The sequence below is a fragment of the Schistocerca piceifrons genome, chromosome 3 (assembly GCF_021461385.2).
Source record: "Schistocerca piceifrons isolate TAMUIC-IGC-003096 chromosome 3, iqSchPice1.1, whole genome shotgun sequence".
Classification (NCBI taxonomy): Eukaryota; Metazoa; Arthropoda; class Insecta; order Orthoptera; family Acrididae; genus Schistocerca; species Schistocerca piceifrons.
Window position 1 is genome coordinate 678,628,088 of NC_060140.1, and position 20,842 is coordinate 678,648,929.

The 20,842-nt window shown below is 40.4% G+C and overlaps 1 protein-coding gene across 1 annotated transcript in view; it reads left to right on the forward strand.

Moving 5' to 3' along the window:
• Window positions 1-20,842, forward strand: part of LOC124790068 (ubiquitin carboxyl-terminal hydrolase 5) — a 160,033-nt gene that overhangs the window by 127,661 nt on the left and 11,530 nt on the right. The window contains exons 12-13 of the mRNA XM_047257633.1: window positions 12,004-12,392; window positions 15,169-15,384. Coding sequence (XP_047113589.1) covers window positions 12,004-12,392; window positions 15,169-15,384 — 605 coding nt within the window. The remainder of the gene's footprint in view (window positions 1-12,003; window positions 12,393-15,168; window positions 15,385-20,842) is intronic.

Below are 20,842 nucleotides of genomic sequence, written 5' to 3' on the forward strand. Positions count from 1 at the left end.
AAACAAGCCAGGACCTGCTGCATACAAATGCTGCCAACTGTTGAAGAGTTACGAAGGTGGAGGCATTTCTTTTCAGTCAACTCTTGTAATAATGACACCATAACTTAATAAAACCATATCGCAACACATTTATACATTTGTACATGACATTGAGGGAGTTTTAGCATATAATCATTTGTTCATATTTCAGGAATTTTTAAATTCAAAATTTCTGCAGCCTTTCAACTCCCACCCCTTTGAATAAGTGAAAGTATACACACACATGGCTAATGTATCCTCCTACTGCGGGCGGCAACTGTGTCTGAAATGAGCAGCAATCGAAGGCGGGCGGTAGGAATGGAGCAGTATGGGGCGAGGAGGAGGGGGCCTAGCAGTGTAGCGATGGGAGGTGTTCTGCTGCCAGCGGGAGTGTGCAGGAATGTGATGGGGACAGGATAGGACTGCTACTTAGGGGATTACAGAAATGAAGGATATGGTGTAAGGAGTGTTCCTACCTGTGCAGTTCAGAGAAGCTGATGTTGGTAGGAAGGATCCAAGTGGCGCAAGCTGCCAAGCAGCCATTGAGGTGAAGCACATTGTATTGGGCAGCATGTTCAATAACTGCGTGGTCCAGTTGTCTCTTGGCCATAGTTTGGTGATGGCCATTTATGCAGACAGATGGCTTTTTAGTTGTCTTGCCATGTAGAAAGCAGTACAGTGTTTGTACCTTACTTTGTAGATCACATGGCTGCTTTCACAGGTAGCCCTTCCTCTGATGAGGTAGGAGATGGCTGTGACAGGACTGGAGTAAGTGGTGGTCGGAGGTTGTATGTAACAAGTCTTACATCTAGGTCTGTAGAAAGGATATGAGCCATGAGGCAAGGGGTTGAAAGCAAGAGTGGAGAAGGGATGATAAGGACATTGCATTGGCTCGGCGGGTGGCAGAATGCCGCTGTGGGGAGGATAGTGAGTAGGATATTGTTCATTTCAGGGCATGATGAGATGTAGTCAGAATGCTGGTGAAGAATGTGACTCTGTTGCTCCAGTCTTAGGTGGTACACTGAGTCAAGAGAGTAGTGCTCCTTCTTGGCTGGACAGTGGGAATATGGTAGGCTATGGGGGACTAACAAGCAGTCTGTTCAGGTGAATGATTACCTCAAACATTGGCTAAGGGGTGGTTTTGCCACCATGATGTGCTTTACAGCCTGCACCATCTGGCTGCTTCCTATCAGCACCAGCTTTTGTGAATTGTGCAGGTGGGATCTCTACCTACAGTATATCCTTTGTTCCTGTAATCCATCTGGCCTTGGCATCCACGAGCCCCAGCCCTGTTCATGGTCATACTCCAGTACTACACATGCCTTACATTCCGCCAGCACATTCACTAGTCCTTTCCCCATCTCAACTTCTTTCCTCTCCCCTCTCCTTTTCCTGTGCCCCCCCCCCCCCCCAATTCCACACACCCCTTCCCATCACAGTGTCCTGAATCTGCAACTAGCAGCCCTATCCTGTCCCCACCATGTTCTGTGCTCTTACAAGCAGCACATGATCTTTCCCCACCCCTAACCTGCTATGCCTGCCCACCCCATGCCACCTCGTCACCCCCACCATCCACCTCAGACTGTTGCTCACATCAGACTTAGTAGCAGTCTGCATCTGGCCACTGTGGTTGAAGACAGTGGCCGTGGGGGGGGGGGGGGGGCATATCGGTGTGCTTTTTATTTCTGAACAAGTCCTTTCGGCTGAAAGCTAAAACGTTTAATGGTCTTTTGATTGTGCTTGTCTGCAACTCAGTGCCTCCTCTGTGTGGTGAGTAGCAATACATCCTTTTCATTATATTGTTATTATTCCATCCTATCTTTCCATTGCTTAAACTATTACATACGTTACACAGTACTTGTTTTCATATATGCAACACCTCGTTTGCTACATTCACAAACTATTAAAAAAATAAAAAAAAAAAGATCGCAGAATCCTCTTTCAATCTGCCCTTCCATGATTACAATTAGTGTACAACTTCATGCTTGTCATAAGCAAATCCCTGTAATCATGTTAATGGCACACCTTCAATAATTGAGTCTCAGAACAACGCTTAAATCCTTTATATGTCTTACTGATTGGGTCAGCTTAAGTAAGTTTGTATACTTTTCATATTATTGTTATTCCGTTCTGGTTTATCCATTGTTTAAATCATTGAGGGGCAGGTGTAATGCCATAAAAATTTACCGTTGAGGGGCATGAACAATAATTTACATGTCTCCAATTTGATCTACATGTAACACTTTAGTTTTACTATTGTGATATGTTTTCTACAGTAGGCTTGTAAAAAATCCACCTTAACAACAAAAAATTAGTATTAAAAGTGGTCAAGTAAGTTACCACCATACCATTATGGTGGTCAAGTTCAATAGTTGATGGAACAGTTTTTGCCTGCTCTCAGGTACAAAGGTACTGTGCACACTTAACGCATCCACACAGTATGGGCACGGCTTTTTTTTTAACTGCCAACTGCACATCTTCCGTTGGAGAACTGCTCCATTTCAATCTCCTTGTGCAGAATGAATTCATTTGTTACATAGTAGTCTACAAAGTGAAAGAACACACTCATCCACCATTTCTAGCTTTTTCTGTCTGTAGCATAGTCTGACTTCAGTGGACCGAAATTATCTACATAGTTCATACTGGAATTGTAATCTTTAAACACAAGAGGGCAATTGATATTGGTTATTGTTCCATCTTTCATTCTGGGACTTAACTGTGGACACACATGATGCTGCATGATGATCATGATGACTGCCCTGTTATCCTTATAGCTAACTACTCTATCATTACTAATTCTGTAATCGAATTCCCCTCTCTCAAGTTCCTTATCCCCCTTGAGTTTTTGCATTTTTCCTTTCTCGGATTTATTGTTCCGCAAGTGTGGAGACTATTGGACTATGTTCTTCAACAGATCATATGACGTAAAATAATATTGTGTAAAAATAATGATTCTTTCTTTCCACGAAGGTCTCCGGTGGAACTTTTCTTTTATAAATATCAGAATTCAAGTTGTATAATGCTACATCACATAACATCCACATTTTCTACTCTCTGTCTTTATAGCTTTCTCTTGTGCACTGTTTGAGAGAAGATTTGCCTATGAATTCAACCATTGCTTCATCAGTAGTGAGATTCTGATGTGTTGTATAGCAGTCTTGGAATTTCCTTATCAAATGATCTAACAATGGATGTAGTTTGTATAGTTTTTCATAATTCTGACTGTTTTTGTCAGGAACCACAGAATTATCTTTGAGGTGCAAGTTACTCAGTAACCAACCAAATCTTTTTACTGATGTTAGCTTTGATATATAACTTTCGCCAAGGTCTGGGTCAATGCTGCACTAATCTCTGTAGCTAGGATTTTTAGTGATTCCCATGTTAAGTTTTATTCTGATAACTTTTTATTTCATGTTTGTTGGTGGGGGGACAAAATATTTGCCAGTCTATGTTGTATACAGATTGGCTTGAAACACCCTGGTTTATAAGTGTTTCGTCAAAAAACCTGACTAAAAATAATGATTCTTTCCATAAAGGTAACTGGTTAGATTTATAACCAGTTTCGATCCTAACCCTATTACTGGAGATAGTGAAGCTTCTCAGCTGGCTGACTGTCAATCAGTTTAAACTTTGCCCATAATCCTTGTATGTCTGTTGTACTGGAATTGAATGATAACCATTCATTGTCTAAGTGGGATGCTAACAACTGCGCTCTTTTTTTTTTTATTTTATTTTTTTTTTTTAGACTTAATACTTTCCTAGTCTTCCTGAGTGATATACTAACTTTAGTAACCATTGTCACTACAGCATGATAACCTCCCAGTTTCTATGCTACACAGTCAATAAGGTCAGCATGTTTGTAGATACAAGGTCTGGGTTGCGTAACTAGATGTTCACAGCCCTTTCCGAAAGTGTTCAGAAGTACTTCCACTAGACTGTCTGCCCATACCACATGTAGTGAATCCATTGACATTCCAGCCTGTATCTGGTAAGTTAAAGTCACCTCCAAAGAATATTGCTTGGTCTCGGCATCTCTGCTATACTGACCGTAAACTTTCCTAGGATGACTCTAAACCTGTCACTTCAGAATCAGGTGGCCAGTAAAAACATCCAACAATTACCTTCATTTCTCCTAGATCTGTTATACATGTCCGTATAATTTCACTGTCACACTCAAATTCAACCTCAGTAGAGACAATATTTTTTTAACTGCACTGAACACGCCCTCTCTTATAGCGTATAATCTGTCTTTCCATTGTATGTTCCGTGAATTGCTAAATATCTCGGAGCTTTCTACTTTGTTTCAGTCACCTCTTGGTCTCAAGATTAATTTGAGTGCGAGAAGTTTCCTGGAGAGCATTTCATATTGGAACTTCGTGACGAATACTTTGACAATTTATTGTTAAAATTTTGACAAGCAGTGTGTGACTTTGTAAGCAATCTGATTTCTCAATCTGCGTATCGACTGGCAAGCGTTCATCAGAGGACCTCAGGCTAAAGCCGAGCGTAAAGAAAATGCCATGTGCACTCGACAAGTACTCTGCTAATAGAATAGCTTTTTCATTCGTGTAGTGCACAGCTGAACTATCAATGAGAGCCCTACAACTCTGCACCCTATAATGCATGTCCAAATACAATGCTATCTAGCAAAGGTACGCTTGTCCTTTGTGCTTTCTATGTTGGGCCCTTGGGGGCCACTAGACTAGACCTGCTCCTTTGGTGATTGAGAGCCCCACTTCTACTGCTTGCCCCACACCCAGGGTGACTACCGACATGTCAGGGACATCGATCCCCAGCCCCCAGCTGGAAGAGCATCACCCATCTCCAGCATGTCTCACCAGCACAGGGTCTCTTGGGACACTCTCCTCACATGATTTTGCTGATCCTGCAACCAGATACCAGCCAGTGGCTGAAGGAGCCATGGGCTGCTGGTTGTAGAATTACATTCCTCCTCTTTCCCTGAAACGAAGGTAGACAAACCCTTACAGAGATCGAAATCGTATAAGGAAAAGACAGGAGGACAAGCAGCAGTCCTCCAAGGAAGGCGATTGTGGTGGCGCCCGTGCCACTAGACCCCACATGTTCCACCTTGTATGCAAGGCAAAGGTTGTGGTAGCTCCTGTGGCACTGGATCTCCCTACACAACTTGATTCATTACCGATGCATATTGAGGCCGTATCCTCGCAACTGGTGGTGACAGCAGGTGACTCTGGGGCATGATGTGCTTCCTGGGTCCATTCACACTTCAACAGGAGACTGATAGTGTGTTTCTTCTGGAACACTTGCTGTTTCTTCCACCACCTGGCTGAGCTACGTTGTTTTTTGTGTGTTTCCTATGTTTCTTGTAGTGCCCTCCAGGAAACTTGCATCTCAGCACTGTAGATCCCTACCATTCACAGCTCTAGTTGCAATTTTAGAAAGGGCGCTCTCTGTGAAAGTGTGTCTAGCAGAGTTTGTATGTATGTGCAGAACTCTGTCCACAGTGAAAATGTGCCACTCAATAAGTCTTTGGAGACTGTAGCTGTTGGTGTGAGGACATTTCTGGATTGTACTGCCTGTAACCCCCCTCATGGTGAAATATCTCAAAATGTGTTGTCTGCGCTGATTTCTCAGCTCTGCCACCCCCCCCCCCCCTCCACCCACCCACCTTCACCCTCATTTTTAAGGTTGATGTCAGTTGCCAGCCGTAACCATTGACCACAGCAACGTTATGCTTGCAGAGCTGTATCTTTTTCCCTGGAATACTGGTACACCTACACTCTTCAGTGTGACATACGACTCTTGCTTGGCCATTGATTTTTCCATATGCAGCCCTGGTCTTCCCCCTCCATCCACTGGAGAATTCATGATGACCTTTATGACCACTACCTCAGTGTCACTCACCTGGGTATCCTCCCAGATGGGCACTCAACAGTACTGATACAGATACCTTCACCTCTGGCGTCACTGGTGGACCTTCAAAATCATCGGAGCCATTAGAGATTGCAGATGATCTCTCCAATGCCATAAGCGACATCCATCAGTGGAGCATATCATTGCCTTTAAACAGCTCTGTGCCCTGGTCCGACACCTAATAAAACAACAGAAACAAGAATGCTGGGATTAGTGTGATAGTACCATTTTACTGCAGATCCCTCAAGTTTGGTCAAAGATTCGGCGCCTTTATGGACACCAGCCGCTCACAGGTTGAATAGCGTTGCCTATACTGACTCGGACATTGTCGCCGGGCATTTTGCTCTGTATTATGCCTGGGCCTCTGTGTACAAGAATTATCAACCTGCATTTCATGTCCTCAAACAGCAGGTGGAGTTAATTCACTTACCTTTCACTACACTTTACCTAGAACCATATAATGCTCCAATCAGTGAGTAGGAATTCATCAGTACCAACCGTGGTATATTGAGTCTCAGGATCTTGTGGTTCCATCCCAGGATGATTTTCACCAAGGCCATTCTCCTGTTCACAATTTGATATGGCTGGCGTCTGCTATCTGGTCAACTTCTGCCCAGTGTCTAAATCGTATCACTCACTTTTCCAACATGCAAAGGACTTATAACACCACATGGCATCATCACATCCTCGTTATCCTACATAAGTGAGGTCTTCAGAACTCGCTCCTGAGTTTTTGCCCAGAACTTTCCTGCGGCACCAGTCTCCCCCCCCCCCCTCCCCCCCCCCAGGATACAAGAGAATGGGGTCCGACAATGCCCTGTATTGAGTGTGCCTCTTCTTCTTAGTGGCTATCAGTGGTCTAGCTGCAGCTGAGGGGTCAACAGTGGCACTCTGTCTGTACACTGATGATTTTTACTTTTACTATTGCTCCTCGACTCTGGGTGTTGCTGAACACTGACTGCAGGATGCACACTTTGCTATCAGTTTTTGGCTGCCAACACGTGCATCATGCACTTGTCACCATCATGCTGTCCATCTACAACCAGAGTTCTATCTTGGTGACAATTTGCTCAATGTGGTGGAGTGTCATCAGTTTTTTGAGACTGCTCATTGATGCCCAATTAATGTGGCTTCTCCACCTTCACCAACTTAGGCAAAGGTGCTGGTCACACCTTATTATTCTTTGCTGCCTCAGTAACATCAACTGGGTTGCATATCGCTCTACGCTTCTGAAACTTTAGAAAGCTCTTATTCCTGTCCTGTCTTGATTATGGCCATCTGCCATATGGCTTGGTGTTGCCTTCAGCATTGCAGATGCTGGACTCGATACATCATAGTAGGGTCCAATTTCAGAGAGGTGCCTGTTGGACTAGCCATTTAACCAGCCTACACTTGCAGACTGAGTCCCTCCACTACAAAACAGAAGCCAGTTATGCGATACTCACTCAGTCCTACCCTGAGCATCTGAACTACTGTATTCTTTTTCTTGGAGGGAGTTTAGTCTCCTGTAACAGAGGGCCCAGAACCAGAGAGTGGTACCTGGCAATTAAAATGTGGAATTTAATTTTTCCACACTGAAAATTTTCTGAATTTTCCAGCAGTAAATTGTGCTCAGTTATCAGATAGTGTTTTGCTGGGCTTCCCTAATCCTAATAGCGGTCCCCATGGGTTAGATATCATTGTACGGGTTGTAGATTTTTTCATTGGCTATAATGTTACTAGCCTTAGACCACCCTTCAGTCACTAAAAGAACACATGCCTTGCTCGTTGCCCCTAGGACGATGTGGTTTGTTTCACAAAATCCCTGAGTGCTTCTGGTATTACTGTATGTAAATAATATAAATCCACTAATTCTGTGCTTATCTCGTGTCTGACATATTCAAAGTATAATCAAGCATTACTTCATGTATATTTTGTAAATGGACTCTCATCTTCACTGTATGCAATGTAGAGTGTACCTCCACTTGTGGAGCAGTGATAAAAGTTATTTATCGTTGAGTTACAGCAGGTAGTAACTTATTAGTATTAGTAACAGACATTACTAATGTGTCAGTAGTTACGGATTATGGTAAACTTTCAATGGCAACAGAAGTTATTAACATATTAAACAGTAAATCTCTATTAAATTCAAGTTCTCCACTGCAGTCGTGTCCCCCACTAACTTCTACTTTCTCCAGTTGTGGTTTCATTTTATTTGTAAATAATGTACATATGTCTAGGTTCTTAATCATGATTTGTTCTAAAGTTTTTTCTATTTCTATTAATTCTGCTTTTAATATTTGATCATTATTCATTGGAGTCTTCTTTATTGAAATAATAATGTATACATTTTAAATATTGCTAAGTTTTCTTCATTAAATTTAAATGACCATTTAAACTGTGTATCTATTTAAATCCAAATTCCATTTTTTTTTTCTAATTTATCAATCTTACCATAGCTGGGAAGTGAACCTGCTTATTGAAGTGTCTACTTTGTCTAGTATGGTTTCCCATTGTATCTAGTCTAGTTTCAATTTGTGAAAGTGTTATTGTTCAGAGTACCAAAGTTGTTGTATCTGAGCAAGTCTATTGTCTGTATTGACAAAGTTGGTTAGTATCATCTGCATATTTTCTTCCATTGTCATATTGTCTTCTATCAATGCCATGTTCTTTGGTAAAACAGTGAAAAATGAAGAATGATAGTAATGTGTAGGTACGGCATGTAGGTATCTACGTGCCTATTATTGTATGTCTTGAAGTTACGTAATTGCAACTGACACTGATGTTATAATTGATTGAAAATTTCTGCTCAGTCACAAATGTCTGTATGACTACCAAATGCCATTATTTAATTTGTTCATTAAATTTTGTTTTCACCCACTGGATTGTACTGCTATTGGCAAATGCTCACTGCGTGGTAGTGCTAGTTGTAACTCTTGTAGCTGGTGTTGCTGCATGCTGGAAACGACACCTTGTAGCAGTTCACTGAACTGCAGCTGAGTTGCCAACTTGTGCTCAGTCATTCAGAATACAAACTGTGTTGCGTTGAACTAATATTGATTTACGATATCCTTGTGCATAGTATCTGTGACATAGCATTAGTTCTCTTTCGTATGTGCTTGGTTATTTGTTTGAACCACTCGGATTAGTATTGAATGGTCCCAGTACTACTTTTATGTTCAACTTCTTTCAGTGAATCATTGTGTATTGTTAGTATATTGTGACAGTTTCTGTGTTACTCACTCTCAGTGTAACTTTCAGATGAATTGTAAACATCAAATAAACTGTATAATTCTTCTCTCAAAGTTAGTATATGTCATTTTTCTTGACATTTATGTTATGTCACTTGATATTTTAATGTTTCTGTAGTTGCTTCTCTTGAATACCATGTACTAGTGCCGCCACAAAAAGTTAAGACTGCTGATTCTTTTCCATTTAAATATTCTTGTATGTTGTTCTTGTATATTATTTCTTTGTGATAAGGACCAGTTGTATTAATCTTGAAGTATAATTTCTTGGTAGTTGTGAAGTATTTGTAATCTGGAGCTGTTAATAATCTTGTGTTTGGGCTCTCCATCTATGAATAACAACCGGAATCTACATCCATTTGAACCTATTTACTGTGTTCATCTCTTGGTCTACTTCTGCAAATCTGTCTACTGAAAATGACATGACATTATGTGAACACCAATTGGAGCAGTTTTGTGTACCCTTGTTGGCTTTTTGCTTCTGTTTTGGCTGTTCAAACTGTACACTGCAATAGCATATTAATTGTGTACATCAACATTAACGACACGTCATGTAAATGGTATGGTATAGTTATGGTATGAGAAAGGAAAGTAATGAGTGGATTGTTTGTTATAAAAGAAAACATAAGATACAGCTGAATAGCTACAATTGCTTCCACAGTAATCTCCAAGTGAAGACTTCTTTTTTAATCATTTGAAGTATAGTTGACATTGGCGTTTGACTGCCTTTGACATACAATACTGACCTATATGCATATGTGGCCATAATGTTTTCCTAACTTAGTCTGGATAGGTCTGTTAGCACCAGCTCTCATCCCCTATGACAGTTCTGTGATATAAATCTTAGTCATAAACGTCAATGAAATGTCCAACAGTTTCCATCCATTTCGCATTTTGTTTCAGCAAATTTGTATGGTACACTACAGGAACAGAGCTCCTGCTTTACAGCATATTTGTTAGTGATTTCATTGACACTTCTGTAGCTGATGCTCATCACTCCATCAATAGTGTGCACAGTCATTAATGTGCTAACATCTGTTGCAACTTCTTGGTTTAGCTCGTTATTATGCTTCTTGACAGTCATACTAATCAATTCACATCTGAGTTCCCTGTCCTTTTGGATAGCATGGCTTCTGTCTGTATACATGCATCAACACCAGTACCACCATCACTCTTTTTCACAATTTTAAATGTATTTGATGAACACTGTGGCGACAAAAGTCATGGATAGCGATATGGACTTACACAGATGGCGGTGTACACAAGGAATAAAAGGGTAGTGCATGGGTGAGCCTGTTATTTGTGCTCAGGTGATTCATGTGAAAAAGTTTCTTGCATGATTATGGCCACACAATAGAAATAAATAGACTTTGAGTGCATAATGGTAGTTGAAGCTAAATGCATGGGACATTCCATTTCAGAAATCATTAGGGAAATCGAGATTCCACAATCTGCAGTGGCAAGAGTGTGCCACAAATACTAAATTTCAGGCCTTAATCTCACCTTGGACTACATAGTGGCCGATGACCTTCATTTATCGGCCAAGAGCAGCGGTTATTGCATAGAGTTGTCACTGCTAACCGACAAGCGAGTGAAATAACTATAGAAATCAATGCGGGGTGCACATCAAACATATCTGTTAGGACAGTGCAGCATAATTTGGTATTAATGGGCTATGGCAGCACACTACTGACGCAAGTACCTTTGCTAACTGCACAGCATTGCCAACAGTGCCTCTCCTGGGCTCTTGACCATATTGGTGGGACCCTAGATGACCGGAAAAGTTGGTAAGAGCTGATGATAGGGTTACTGCAGCCCCCACAAAGCTGTGGACTCAAGTCGCTAACAAGGCAGTGTGCAAACTGGTGGTGATTCAATAATTGTGTGGGTTGTTCTTACATGGAATGGACTGAGTTCTCTGAATTTTTGGCAATTTGGAAACCATTTGCAGCCATTCATGGATGTTATGTTCCCAAACAACAATGGTATTTTTATGGGTGACAGTGCACCATTTCACTGGGCCACAATTGTTCGCAATTGCTTTGAAGAACATTCTAGACAGTGACTAATCTGGCCACTCAGAATGCTCAACATGGATCCCATCAAACATTTATGAGACATAATTGAGAAGTCAGTTCATGCACAAAATCCTGCACTGGCAACACATTCGCAGTTGTGAAGGGCTGTAGAAGCAGCATGGCTCAGTATTTTTGAAGGGGATTTCCAATGACTTGTTGAATCTATGCCATGTTGAGTTGCTGCAATACACTGAGAAAAAGAGAACTGGCACAATATTAGGAGATATCCCATGACTCTGGTCACTTAAGTGTATATCCGTTGCTCCATCTCAGTATGACTTTATTCTTCACAAAAATTGTATTAACTGCTCATAAAAGACAAATCTGCTTAGCTTGATGTGTTCAACTGCATGGCATTTCTCACTATGTAACCTCATGTATTAAGCACACACTTATAATAAGAAAAATTCCAAGGTAGTACACCAAATATGTTCAGGGAGTGTAATTAGCATGTTAGTGGATGTCCAGAGTGTGAACTACTCCAGAATATGGTGTATTGGTTTTTTGTTGATGTGATAAAAATTGTTGAATAAAACAACAAATGTGGTAAAAATATTGTTTTCTTAGGTAAAATCGTGTAGTTCAAATGCTTACAAATTTTATCATGCACCTCAATATCAGTACAGCGTTGTTTGTCTGAAATCATTGTGTGCAATGCTGTGTATGCTGTCTCAGGGGCACTACTTCTTTATAATAATATATCAGAGTACAGTCTAAATAACCTACAACTGCAATTAAAAATGTGTGTTCATTGATTTATATATGCCCATTTATCTTTTGCTCAAAAGGACAACGAGGCTGGCTTCATTTCCCGATTATCTCCTTATACATTTGAAGAAGTTTACTCTGCGTGATGATTGGGTACCTATCAAACTGGATGTAGCTGTGGAAATGCCAGATACAATAGATCTTGCTGCACTTCGTGGTGGTGGCCCGCAGCCAGATGAAGAACCTTTACCAGAAGCACCAGCTACCATAGAAATGCCTCCTCTGGATGAAAATCTGATTTCACAGCTTGTAGACATGGGTTTCCCACCTGAAGCCTGCAAACGTGCTGTCTATTTTACTGATGGTGCTGGTTTGGATCAGGCTACAAACTGGTTGATGAGTCACATAGGAGATTCAGATTTTTCGGATCCATTTGTTCCTCTGGGTACCAGTTCTGGACCAAACAAAGGTTAGTATATTGAAGTTAACTTGTCTAAATATCATTTCCTCTCTCTCTCTCTCTCTCTCTCTCTCTCTCTCTCTCTCTCTCTCTCACACACACACACACACACACACACACACACACACACACACACACACACACACTCTCACACTGTGATATCAGTCTTTCAACAACAAGAATGCATAGTGATTTTACACTCTTTTTTTAAGAACTTCATTTACAAATCGTTAAATATATATTACAAATACAAAATACAAGGTGTTTAGAAATCCCCATTACAAACTTGTAGGGCTTGTAGAGGGGAGTGAGTAGATAATATTTTGAAAATATTTGGAAAAAATGACATTTTGTCAATAGAATGAGTGATTATTTTGTAAAAATTGTTTGTTTATTTATAGACACAATCACATTCTTATGACACAGTTATAAACGGTTTCAGCCATACAATGACCATCTTCAAATTTAAAACAATACAGAAAAAAATTTATATTAAAACCTAAAAATTAGTGCAATATTTAACCAGGCTTATTAGTAATCTATCTGAATTTATGCAAAGTACATAGTTCATACCTAAAGGCGGCATGCACTGAATACGGGTTCATGTGTTGTCACACTAGCTATAAAATGTAAGACACCGGTCTTATATAGATATAAAAATTTTGTTAGATTTTGAATTGGAACTGATGACTGTAAACATACCATTTCCATGCTACAGCTATTTGAAAACATGTTGGTAACACAACCACTTTTACAAGTAATTGTTTAGGCACCCAACCCAGTGCATCACTTGTTTTACAGTTCCACTCATTAATAAGCAAAGAAATTGATTGTGTACTCATTGATGGGTTCTCTTCAATGTATGCAGTTCTGCTGTTTGGTGTCTCCTTCAAGCACCACAGTCACAGGAGTGAAGGTGAAGGTACCCTTTCTCAAAGCCATTGCATAACTACGGCAAAAAAGGTACGAGATGGACATTGTGAAGAACAATCTTGACAAAGGTGACAAGCATCTCTTCCATTACCATGAGCTTCGCCATTCGGAAGGATCATGTCGGTTTATTCTGCAAACGAGTACTCAACCATGTTGTTCTAAGTCTCACAGACACATGACGAGGCTCAAACCATGTCAGATGCCAAATGACAGCCAATCCGACGTAACCCCCCCCCCCCCCCCCCCTCCTCCTGAAGAATACCCTGTTGCATACCTACCTAGCAGACACATTTTCAAATGGCTGCACCTCAAACGGTTCCTGTTCAAAATATTGTGTACTTGTTCCCCTCTCCAAGAACATCTTGTAAATCTAGATCTCTTAACCAGTCCTCAGATCTTGGTGTTACCAAATGCAGTTCATTGAGTAGGCAAGGAAATTTGTGCAATAAACACTCTTCAACCAGGTGCTGCATAGTTTGCATGACAACTGTACAGTTGTTTTCAAACTCCCATTTGTACAAACAAGCACATTCATACCCTGCATGGAATCAATGCAAGCAATCCATAGTATAATGAGAAGACCAAATCCGATCAGTAATTATGTGAGAATTTGGCGGAGGAAACTTCTACCAATCCTCTTTCAGTTCTTGAAACACATCATACCTGTATGTAAGAGCCACATCTTGCATTGGCCAGGATGGTTTTCTGTATTTGTCTGCTAGCAGGTACATTTTGTATCTGATTATACAGTTAGCTTAGTGTCGGGAAAGCTAACGCATTAGAGGAATTTGTAGAGAAACTATTGCTCAGGTTTAGAAAAATAGTTGATCAAGCACTCGGTAGATGTGTTCCTAGTGTAATGTGTCGTGATGGAGAGGACACTCCATGGTATATAATCAGTTTGAATCATCGTAAGGAAACTTCAAAAGAAATAGTAATTACTGTGTAATAGGTGTACACTAAGTATAGTGCTGAAGATAGCCAAAAGCTTTTCATTCAGCATTTCTCTATCAAGAGAGCAATGCATGAAACCTCCAATAACTACCATAGCAGAACCTTATTGAAAAGTCTCTTACAAATAAAAAGAAAACCTGGTGATATGAGAAGCCTGTCAGTGTCACCAAAGTTAGTGTCGTGACACTCATGGATGACACAAGAATTGGAAATTCACAGTGTTGAACTCAGTTTTCAAATTTTCCTTTACAGAAGAAGATGCAAGAGTACAAGCCCTGTTCAGTTCTTGCAGCACTGCAAAGATGAATGATGTAGATACTACTTTCAGTAGTGCTGAGGAACACTTGAAATCACTAAACTGAAACAAATATGTAGAGCCTCATGGCTTTCATGTCAGATTATATATAGACTTTGCAGCTGAGTTAGCCCTTATCTTAACTATAACACACCATAGATTCTCCAACAAAAATCTGTGCTCAGTCATAGAAAGATACCACAGGCCACACCTATCTGCAGGAAGGGTAGAAGAAGTAATTGAGAAAACTACAGAGAAATATAATTGAAATACATTTGTTGTGGAGTCTTATAACATACTCAACATAGTCAATAGTGTTGTATTTAATAAAGGACTGTCCTTTTCAAACTGCTGTCAGTTATTGTTTGTTTTGGTTTACTTTGCGTGTTGCTTCTGGGTTAACTTCATTTGAAATAGACATATTGTAGTACCGACAAGAAGTTTGCTGGAGCTGTTCACCATACTCGAGATCTGTGAATAGAATGCCAAGGGTTCATACAGTCACTAGTAATTTTATCCTCACATTCTTCACATTTAGGCATGTGAAGTAAAAATTTATAATACTACAATCATATGGCTAAATTAATCTTTATGTTTCCCCAGGTAAAAGTAACTTCGAACCTAACGAAGAATTCTGTACAATGATTATGTCCATGGGATTCACCCGTTCACAAGCCGTAAAAGCACTACAAGCAACAGACAACAATGTTGAGCGTGCAGCAGATTGGATCTTCACTCACCAGGCTGAGCTGGATGCAGAAGAGGAAGCACCACCAACAGCCTCATCATCAGAACCGCAGTTCCGTGATGGTGACAGCAGTAAGTTTAATACAAGCTGTAATTTTTTAACTGAGGATCATACAGTGTAATAGCTGGGTAAAAAGTGTCCACATAGAATAATTCTTTAGTAAAGCTTTGATGTTGTGTGCCTCATAAAACTGATTGTTCATATTTGCAGTTAGTCTGAATCGTAGAAAGAAGTGGGAAAATGTTCACAACTCTCCAGTACTTAGAGGATGGAGGATGTTTTGTGTGTGTGGGGGGGGGGGGGGGGGGTTTGTTTATGACTTCTAAAATCCCTTTATGTGAATAATAAAAAAAAAATATGTAACAGAATAGAAAGCAAACTTGGGCTTGTTAAGAGATTAGTATTGTGAGTTTTTTGTGCAATACAAAGTAGTTCACTTTTGATTCTGTTTCTTAAGCTGAAGTTGTGACTCATTCAGTTAAGTGGTAATTCGTCCAAATGCCTAATTGGACACTACCTCATTTTTAGTGACCATTGTGATTGTCTTCCTTAATTTTGTGTGTGTGTGTGTGTGTGTGTGTGTGTGTGTGTGTGTGTGTGTGTGTGACAGCTATTTCTTCCACTGTCATTTACCCTAATGTGGGATGTTTTACAGCATACTCTATGGTAAAAAAAGAATGCAAACTTATGCTGAAATAAATATATCAAGAGCTAAAAGCAAATTGAAGTTTGTGTATTTGCTTAAGTAGTTGTGATAACCACATCTATGTCTCTCATTAGACATGAATACACGTGTTGTGCACGGCACTCAGTTTGAATATAGGTTCCTTTGCAATGTTGAGATACAGCTAGATTGTGGACACAAATGATTATTGATTGTTTGATAGACTGAAGAGATTTCATGTTTTAATTAGAGCCATTGAAAGTAAAGGAAACTATATTTTAATTTTTTCATAGGGAAAGCTGTGTTCAACAATGGTGCTCTGTACTAATTACATTGGTTGATTCTCAGTGCTTCATGATCATAGTGCACTTAGATGATATCTTTAGCCATTAGGGTGGATACCATTAAAAAAAATTTTTTTTTTCATTATTCGTTGCCCCTGCAGCAGAAATTAGGTTGCAGTAGCACAAAAAACTGCATAGAGTGAAGTGATAAACCTCAAAATAGTCACATACAGTGTGGAATGACTGTACCTAATGTTAGGTCTTCTTTTGCCTGCTTTTCAATAACAATCTTTTTTTGATGAGATATAGGAAGTACGTCTGTGATGTAGTATGAAAATCACAGTTCAAGCAGTGAAGCATTAAATTTTAATTTGGATGTTGGGGGTGTTTTGAATAACAAGAAGTGGTATGCTATGAAGTCCCAAAAGTTCCAAATAACACTAGTATGTAAAAAATTATGGACCATTAAGCATTATCAAAATACACTGCTCAAAATGCTTAATGGAACATGACTATCGGTGTCAGCCATACTTCATTGATCAATAATTGCGGACTGGGTATGTTACAAAATTACACCTTTTCTTTCACAAATTATGTACACAACAAAATATTGTTACATCTTTGTTCATTTATATAACAAGAACTGAAATGTCATTCATCCTGCCATCCTGAATGCTTTCAATAGGATTTTGGGAGCTTGTAATTTGTGTGCCCTCCATAAATGTTTCACTGCCTACATTGGAGGCTACCCTGTGGTATTCGTATCCTTCTTGATAGAGAGCACTTGATAGTATGTGAAGAATCTGTGGTGGAAAAGGATGACCACGAACACATTTCTCAAACTTTACCACACAGGCTTGATGGGGTTTAGGCAAGGACATACTGTTGGTCACTCCATTACTTCCATGTCCAGGTTTCACAAGACATTGCTGGTGACATCCGCCATGTGAGCTCTGGCATTATTGTGCATGAGAAGAAATTCAGGGCCACCACCATATGCAGCAACCACATGGTTGCCTGGCAGTAAGGTGATTAAGGATGATGAGATCCTTGTAGCTGTCAACACCAATGCCTTCCCACACTATCACAAACCTTGGACTGAATGTCAATCTCATGGACAATGTGTGGTAGGTACCATAGTATCACCACACAGGAACACAGCTATCACCTTGCATCAGATGAAATATGCACTATTCTGTGAATAACCTGTTTCACCAGTTACAAGTTTTTCAGCTGATATGGGAATGGCAGAACTGAAGGTGAGTTCCAAGATGTCTTGTCAAGTGGGATGCTTGAACAGGGTTTCTGGATCATAAGGTTCTTTCTCGTAACCTGTTCCTTAAGCTGTCGGCACACGGACCGTGCTGTCGAACGTTAATGTTGAGCGTGCCAAGTTCAACGTGCTGCTGAACGCTCAGGAACGATGCAACTTGTGCATACAGTACGTTGGCCCCAACGTGGTACATGCAATCACAACACACTCCAGTGGCAGTTGAGGGATGTTTCTAGTTTGTAAATCACACTGTTTACTCAACGGGCCCGCATAAAATTCCCACGTTAGCTCTATTTAAAACGCACATTTCCTCCATCGTCCATGAAAAGGAAAGTACCATGTCCAGTCAGTAAGGACACAGGCTTATAAAAGTTCCATTACAAACAGTGCATTACAAATTTGGAATACTTCTCCGCATAAGAATAATAAATAATGTTTATTATTTCATCATTCCCACATTTTAGTAAAACCCGAAGGTCAGTTTTTCTTGATCACTGTTCCTACCCGGTAGCAGAATCTTTGCAACATGTGAATTACGAAGCGTAAAAGAAAAAGGAGCAAAATATCTTTATACAAGTAGCGCAAGCTGTATAGTAGATTAAGCCAATCAAACAGTCACCCCTCAAAAAAAGGTGAACTTATATTTACATAACATCAAATATTATAGTATATACTTATATTAAACTAATAATAAAGTATCAGAACGTAATAAAAACACGAATGTTAGGAAAAAAATTTTGGGAGTGTAAAGACGTGAACCACCGCCACGACAAACAATTCACTATGAAACGGTGATTCTGCTCATTATGCTAAGCCAACAACACACCCTTTCCTGCTAATCATAGTATGTTAGCGCTTGCTGAAAACCTTAATCGTAGATATGTTACTAATTGAAATTTAATCATAACAAATTGCACCAAGAACAATGCGTTTTGGGTGGATCTTCAGTGTGTCGCTGCCTTCAAATAGCCTACTCTCCAATACGCAAGTTACAATAATTCTTTTGCCATGAATATGATGTTTCTCGTTATTTTATTGGAACGAATCACACATTTAACAACGTTTTTTCTAGTGATTCTCAATTTGGTGGTGCTCAGAAACGGCATAGATACATATAGGCTTGAAATGAATGCCAATATGGTGCCCCCCAACTCTGTACTGAAGAGAGACGGCGTGCGTGTGACGTAGGTGGCGTTGTGCCATCTCATTGGTCATCGCTCATACGCACGCTCAGAATATCTGACATGCCAGATATTGCTCTGCATGTTCGGAAAGACTCCCGAACGTGCTATTCCATGCTATGACGTCAGAAACTCGGCACGCTCAACGCTCAACATTCGGATGCACAGTCTGTGTGCCGATGGCTGAACATGCTATTCCATGCTATGATGTCGGAAAATCGGAACGCTCAGTGTTCGGATGCACAGTCCGTGTGCTGACGGCTTTACAGTCTGATCCGACACAGCGTGTCCAATGGCTCTTCATCTTGCAGTGCTCTGTGGGTAGCCATATGATATTGCAGTGTAGAGATGGCCAGATATCAATCTTCATCTGAGGTTGTAATGTGTCATTCAATGACCTTGTCCAACTCAACTTGTGTACTGACCTGTGTGTCTGTAACATGCCCACAACATGTGGATGACAGGTGGAGAGACATTGGCATAGGCAGTAACATGGCAGAAAGTCCATCCTTCTTGGTTCAAACAGACTGACCTAGCAACTAGCACTGCCATTAATATCACATTGCATGTGCTTTGTTGAATGCAACATCCATAAATGACAACTGTCGTCTGTGTATCTCACTAGGAAAAAATTGGGACACTGGTATTCACTTCCTTCTGCATCTCCATCTATACTATGCAAACCATCACGATGTGCATAGCAGAGGGTACACCCTACTGTACAAGTTATTTGGGTTTCTTCACATTTCATTCTTCAGTGTGATTCAAAAAGAATACCACAACTTTAGGAATTTAAAACTCTGCAACGACAAAAGGCAGAGCTAAGCACTATCTGTCGGCGAATTAAGGGAGCTATAAAGTTTCATTTAGTTGTACATTTGTTCGCTTGAGGCGCTGTTGACTAGGCGTCAGCATCAGTTGATGCTAAGATGGCGACCGCTCAACAGAAAGCTTTTTGTGTTATTGGGTACGGCAGAAGTGAATCGACGACAGTTGTTCAGCGTGCACTTCGAACGAAGTATGGTGTTAAACCTCCTGATAGGTGGTGTATTAAACATTGGTATAAACAGTTTACAGAGAATGGGTGTTTGTGCAAAGGGAAAAGTTCTGGACGGCCGAGAACGAGTGATGAAAATGTAGCACGCATCCAGCAAGCATTTGTTCGCAGCCCAGGAAAATCGACTCGCAGAGCTAGCAGAGAGCTGCAAATTCCACAATCAACTGTATGGAGAGTCCTACGAAAAAGGTTAGTTATGAAACCTTATCGTCTGACATTGGTTCAAGCACTGTCTGCAGCTGATAAGATTAAAAGAATCGATTTCTGTGATTTTATCCTTGCTCAAATGGAAACAGATGAATCTTTCGTTTCAAAGATTGTGTTTAGTGATGAAGCAACTTTCCACACTAACGGGAAAGTCAACCGTCACAATGTCTGTATATGGGGCACTGAGAATCCACGGGAAACAACTCAGTATGAACGTGACTCGCCTAAGGTGAACGTTTTCTGTGCCATTTCAGCCAATAAAGTTTTTGGTCCCTTTTTCTTCGAAGGTGCTACTGTAACTGAACTACAGTATCTGGAGATGTTAGAGAATTGGCTGTTCCCTCAGCTCGAACAAGAAGCACAATAATTCATATTTCAGCAGGATGGAGCACCACCACATTGGCACTTATCTGTCCGTAACTACCTGAACGTCAACTACCCGAGGCGATGGATCGGCCGCCAGGCAGCCCGTGACAGAGCACTTCATCACTGGCCTCCAAGAAGCCCTGATCTTACCCCCTGCGATTTTTTCTTATGGGGTATGTTAAGGATATGGTGTTTCGGCCACCTCTCCCAGCCACCATTGATGATTTGAAACGAGAAATAACAGCAGCTATCCAAACTGTTACGCCTGATATGCTACAGAGAGTGTGGAACGAGTTGGAGTATCGGGTTGATATTGCTTGTGTGTCTGGAGGGGGCCATATTGAACATCTCTGAACTTGTTTTTGAGTGAAAAAAAATCTTTTTAAATACTCTTTGTAATGATGTATAACAGAAGGTTATATTATGTTTCTTTCATTAAATACACATTTTGAAAGTTGTGGTATTCTTTTTGAATCACCCTGTATAATGGAATTTCC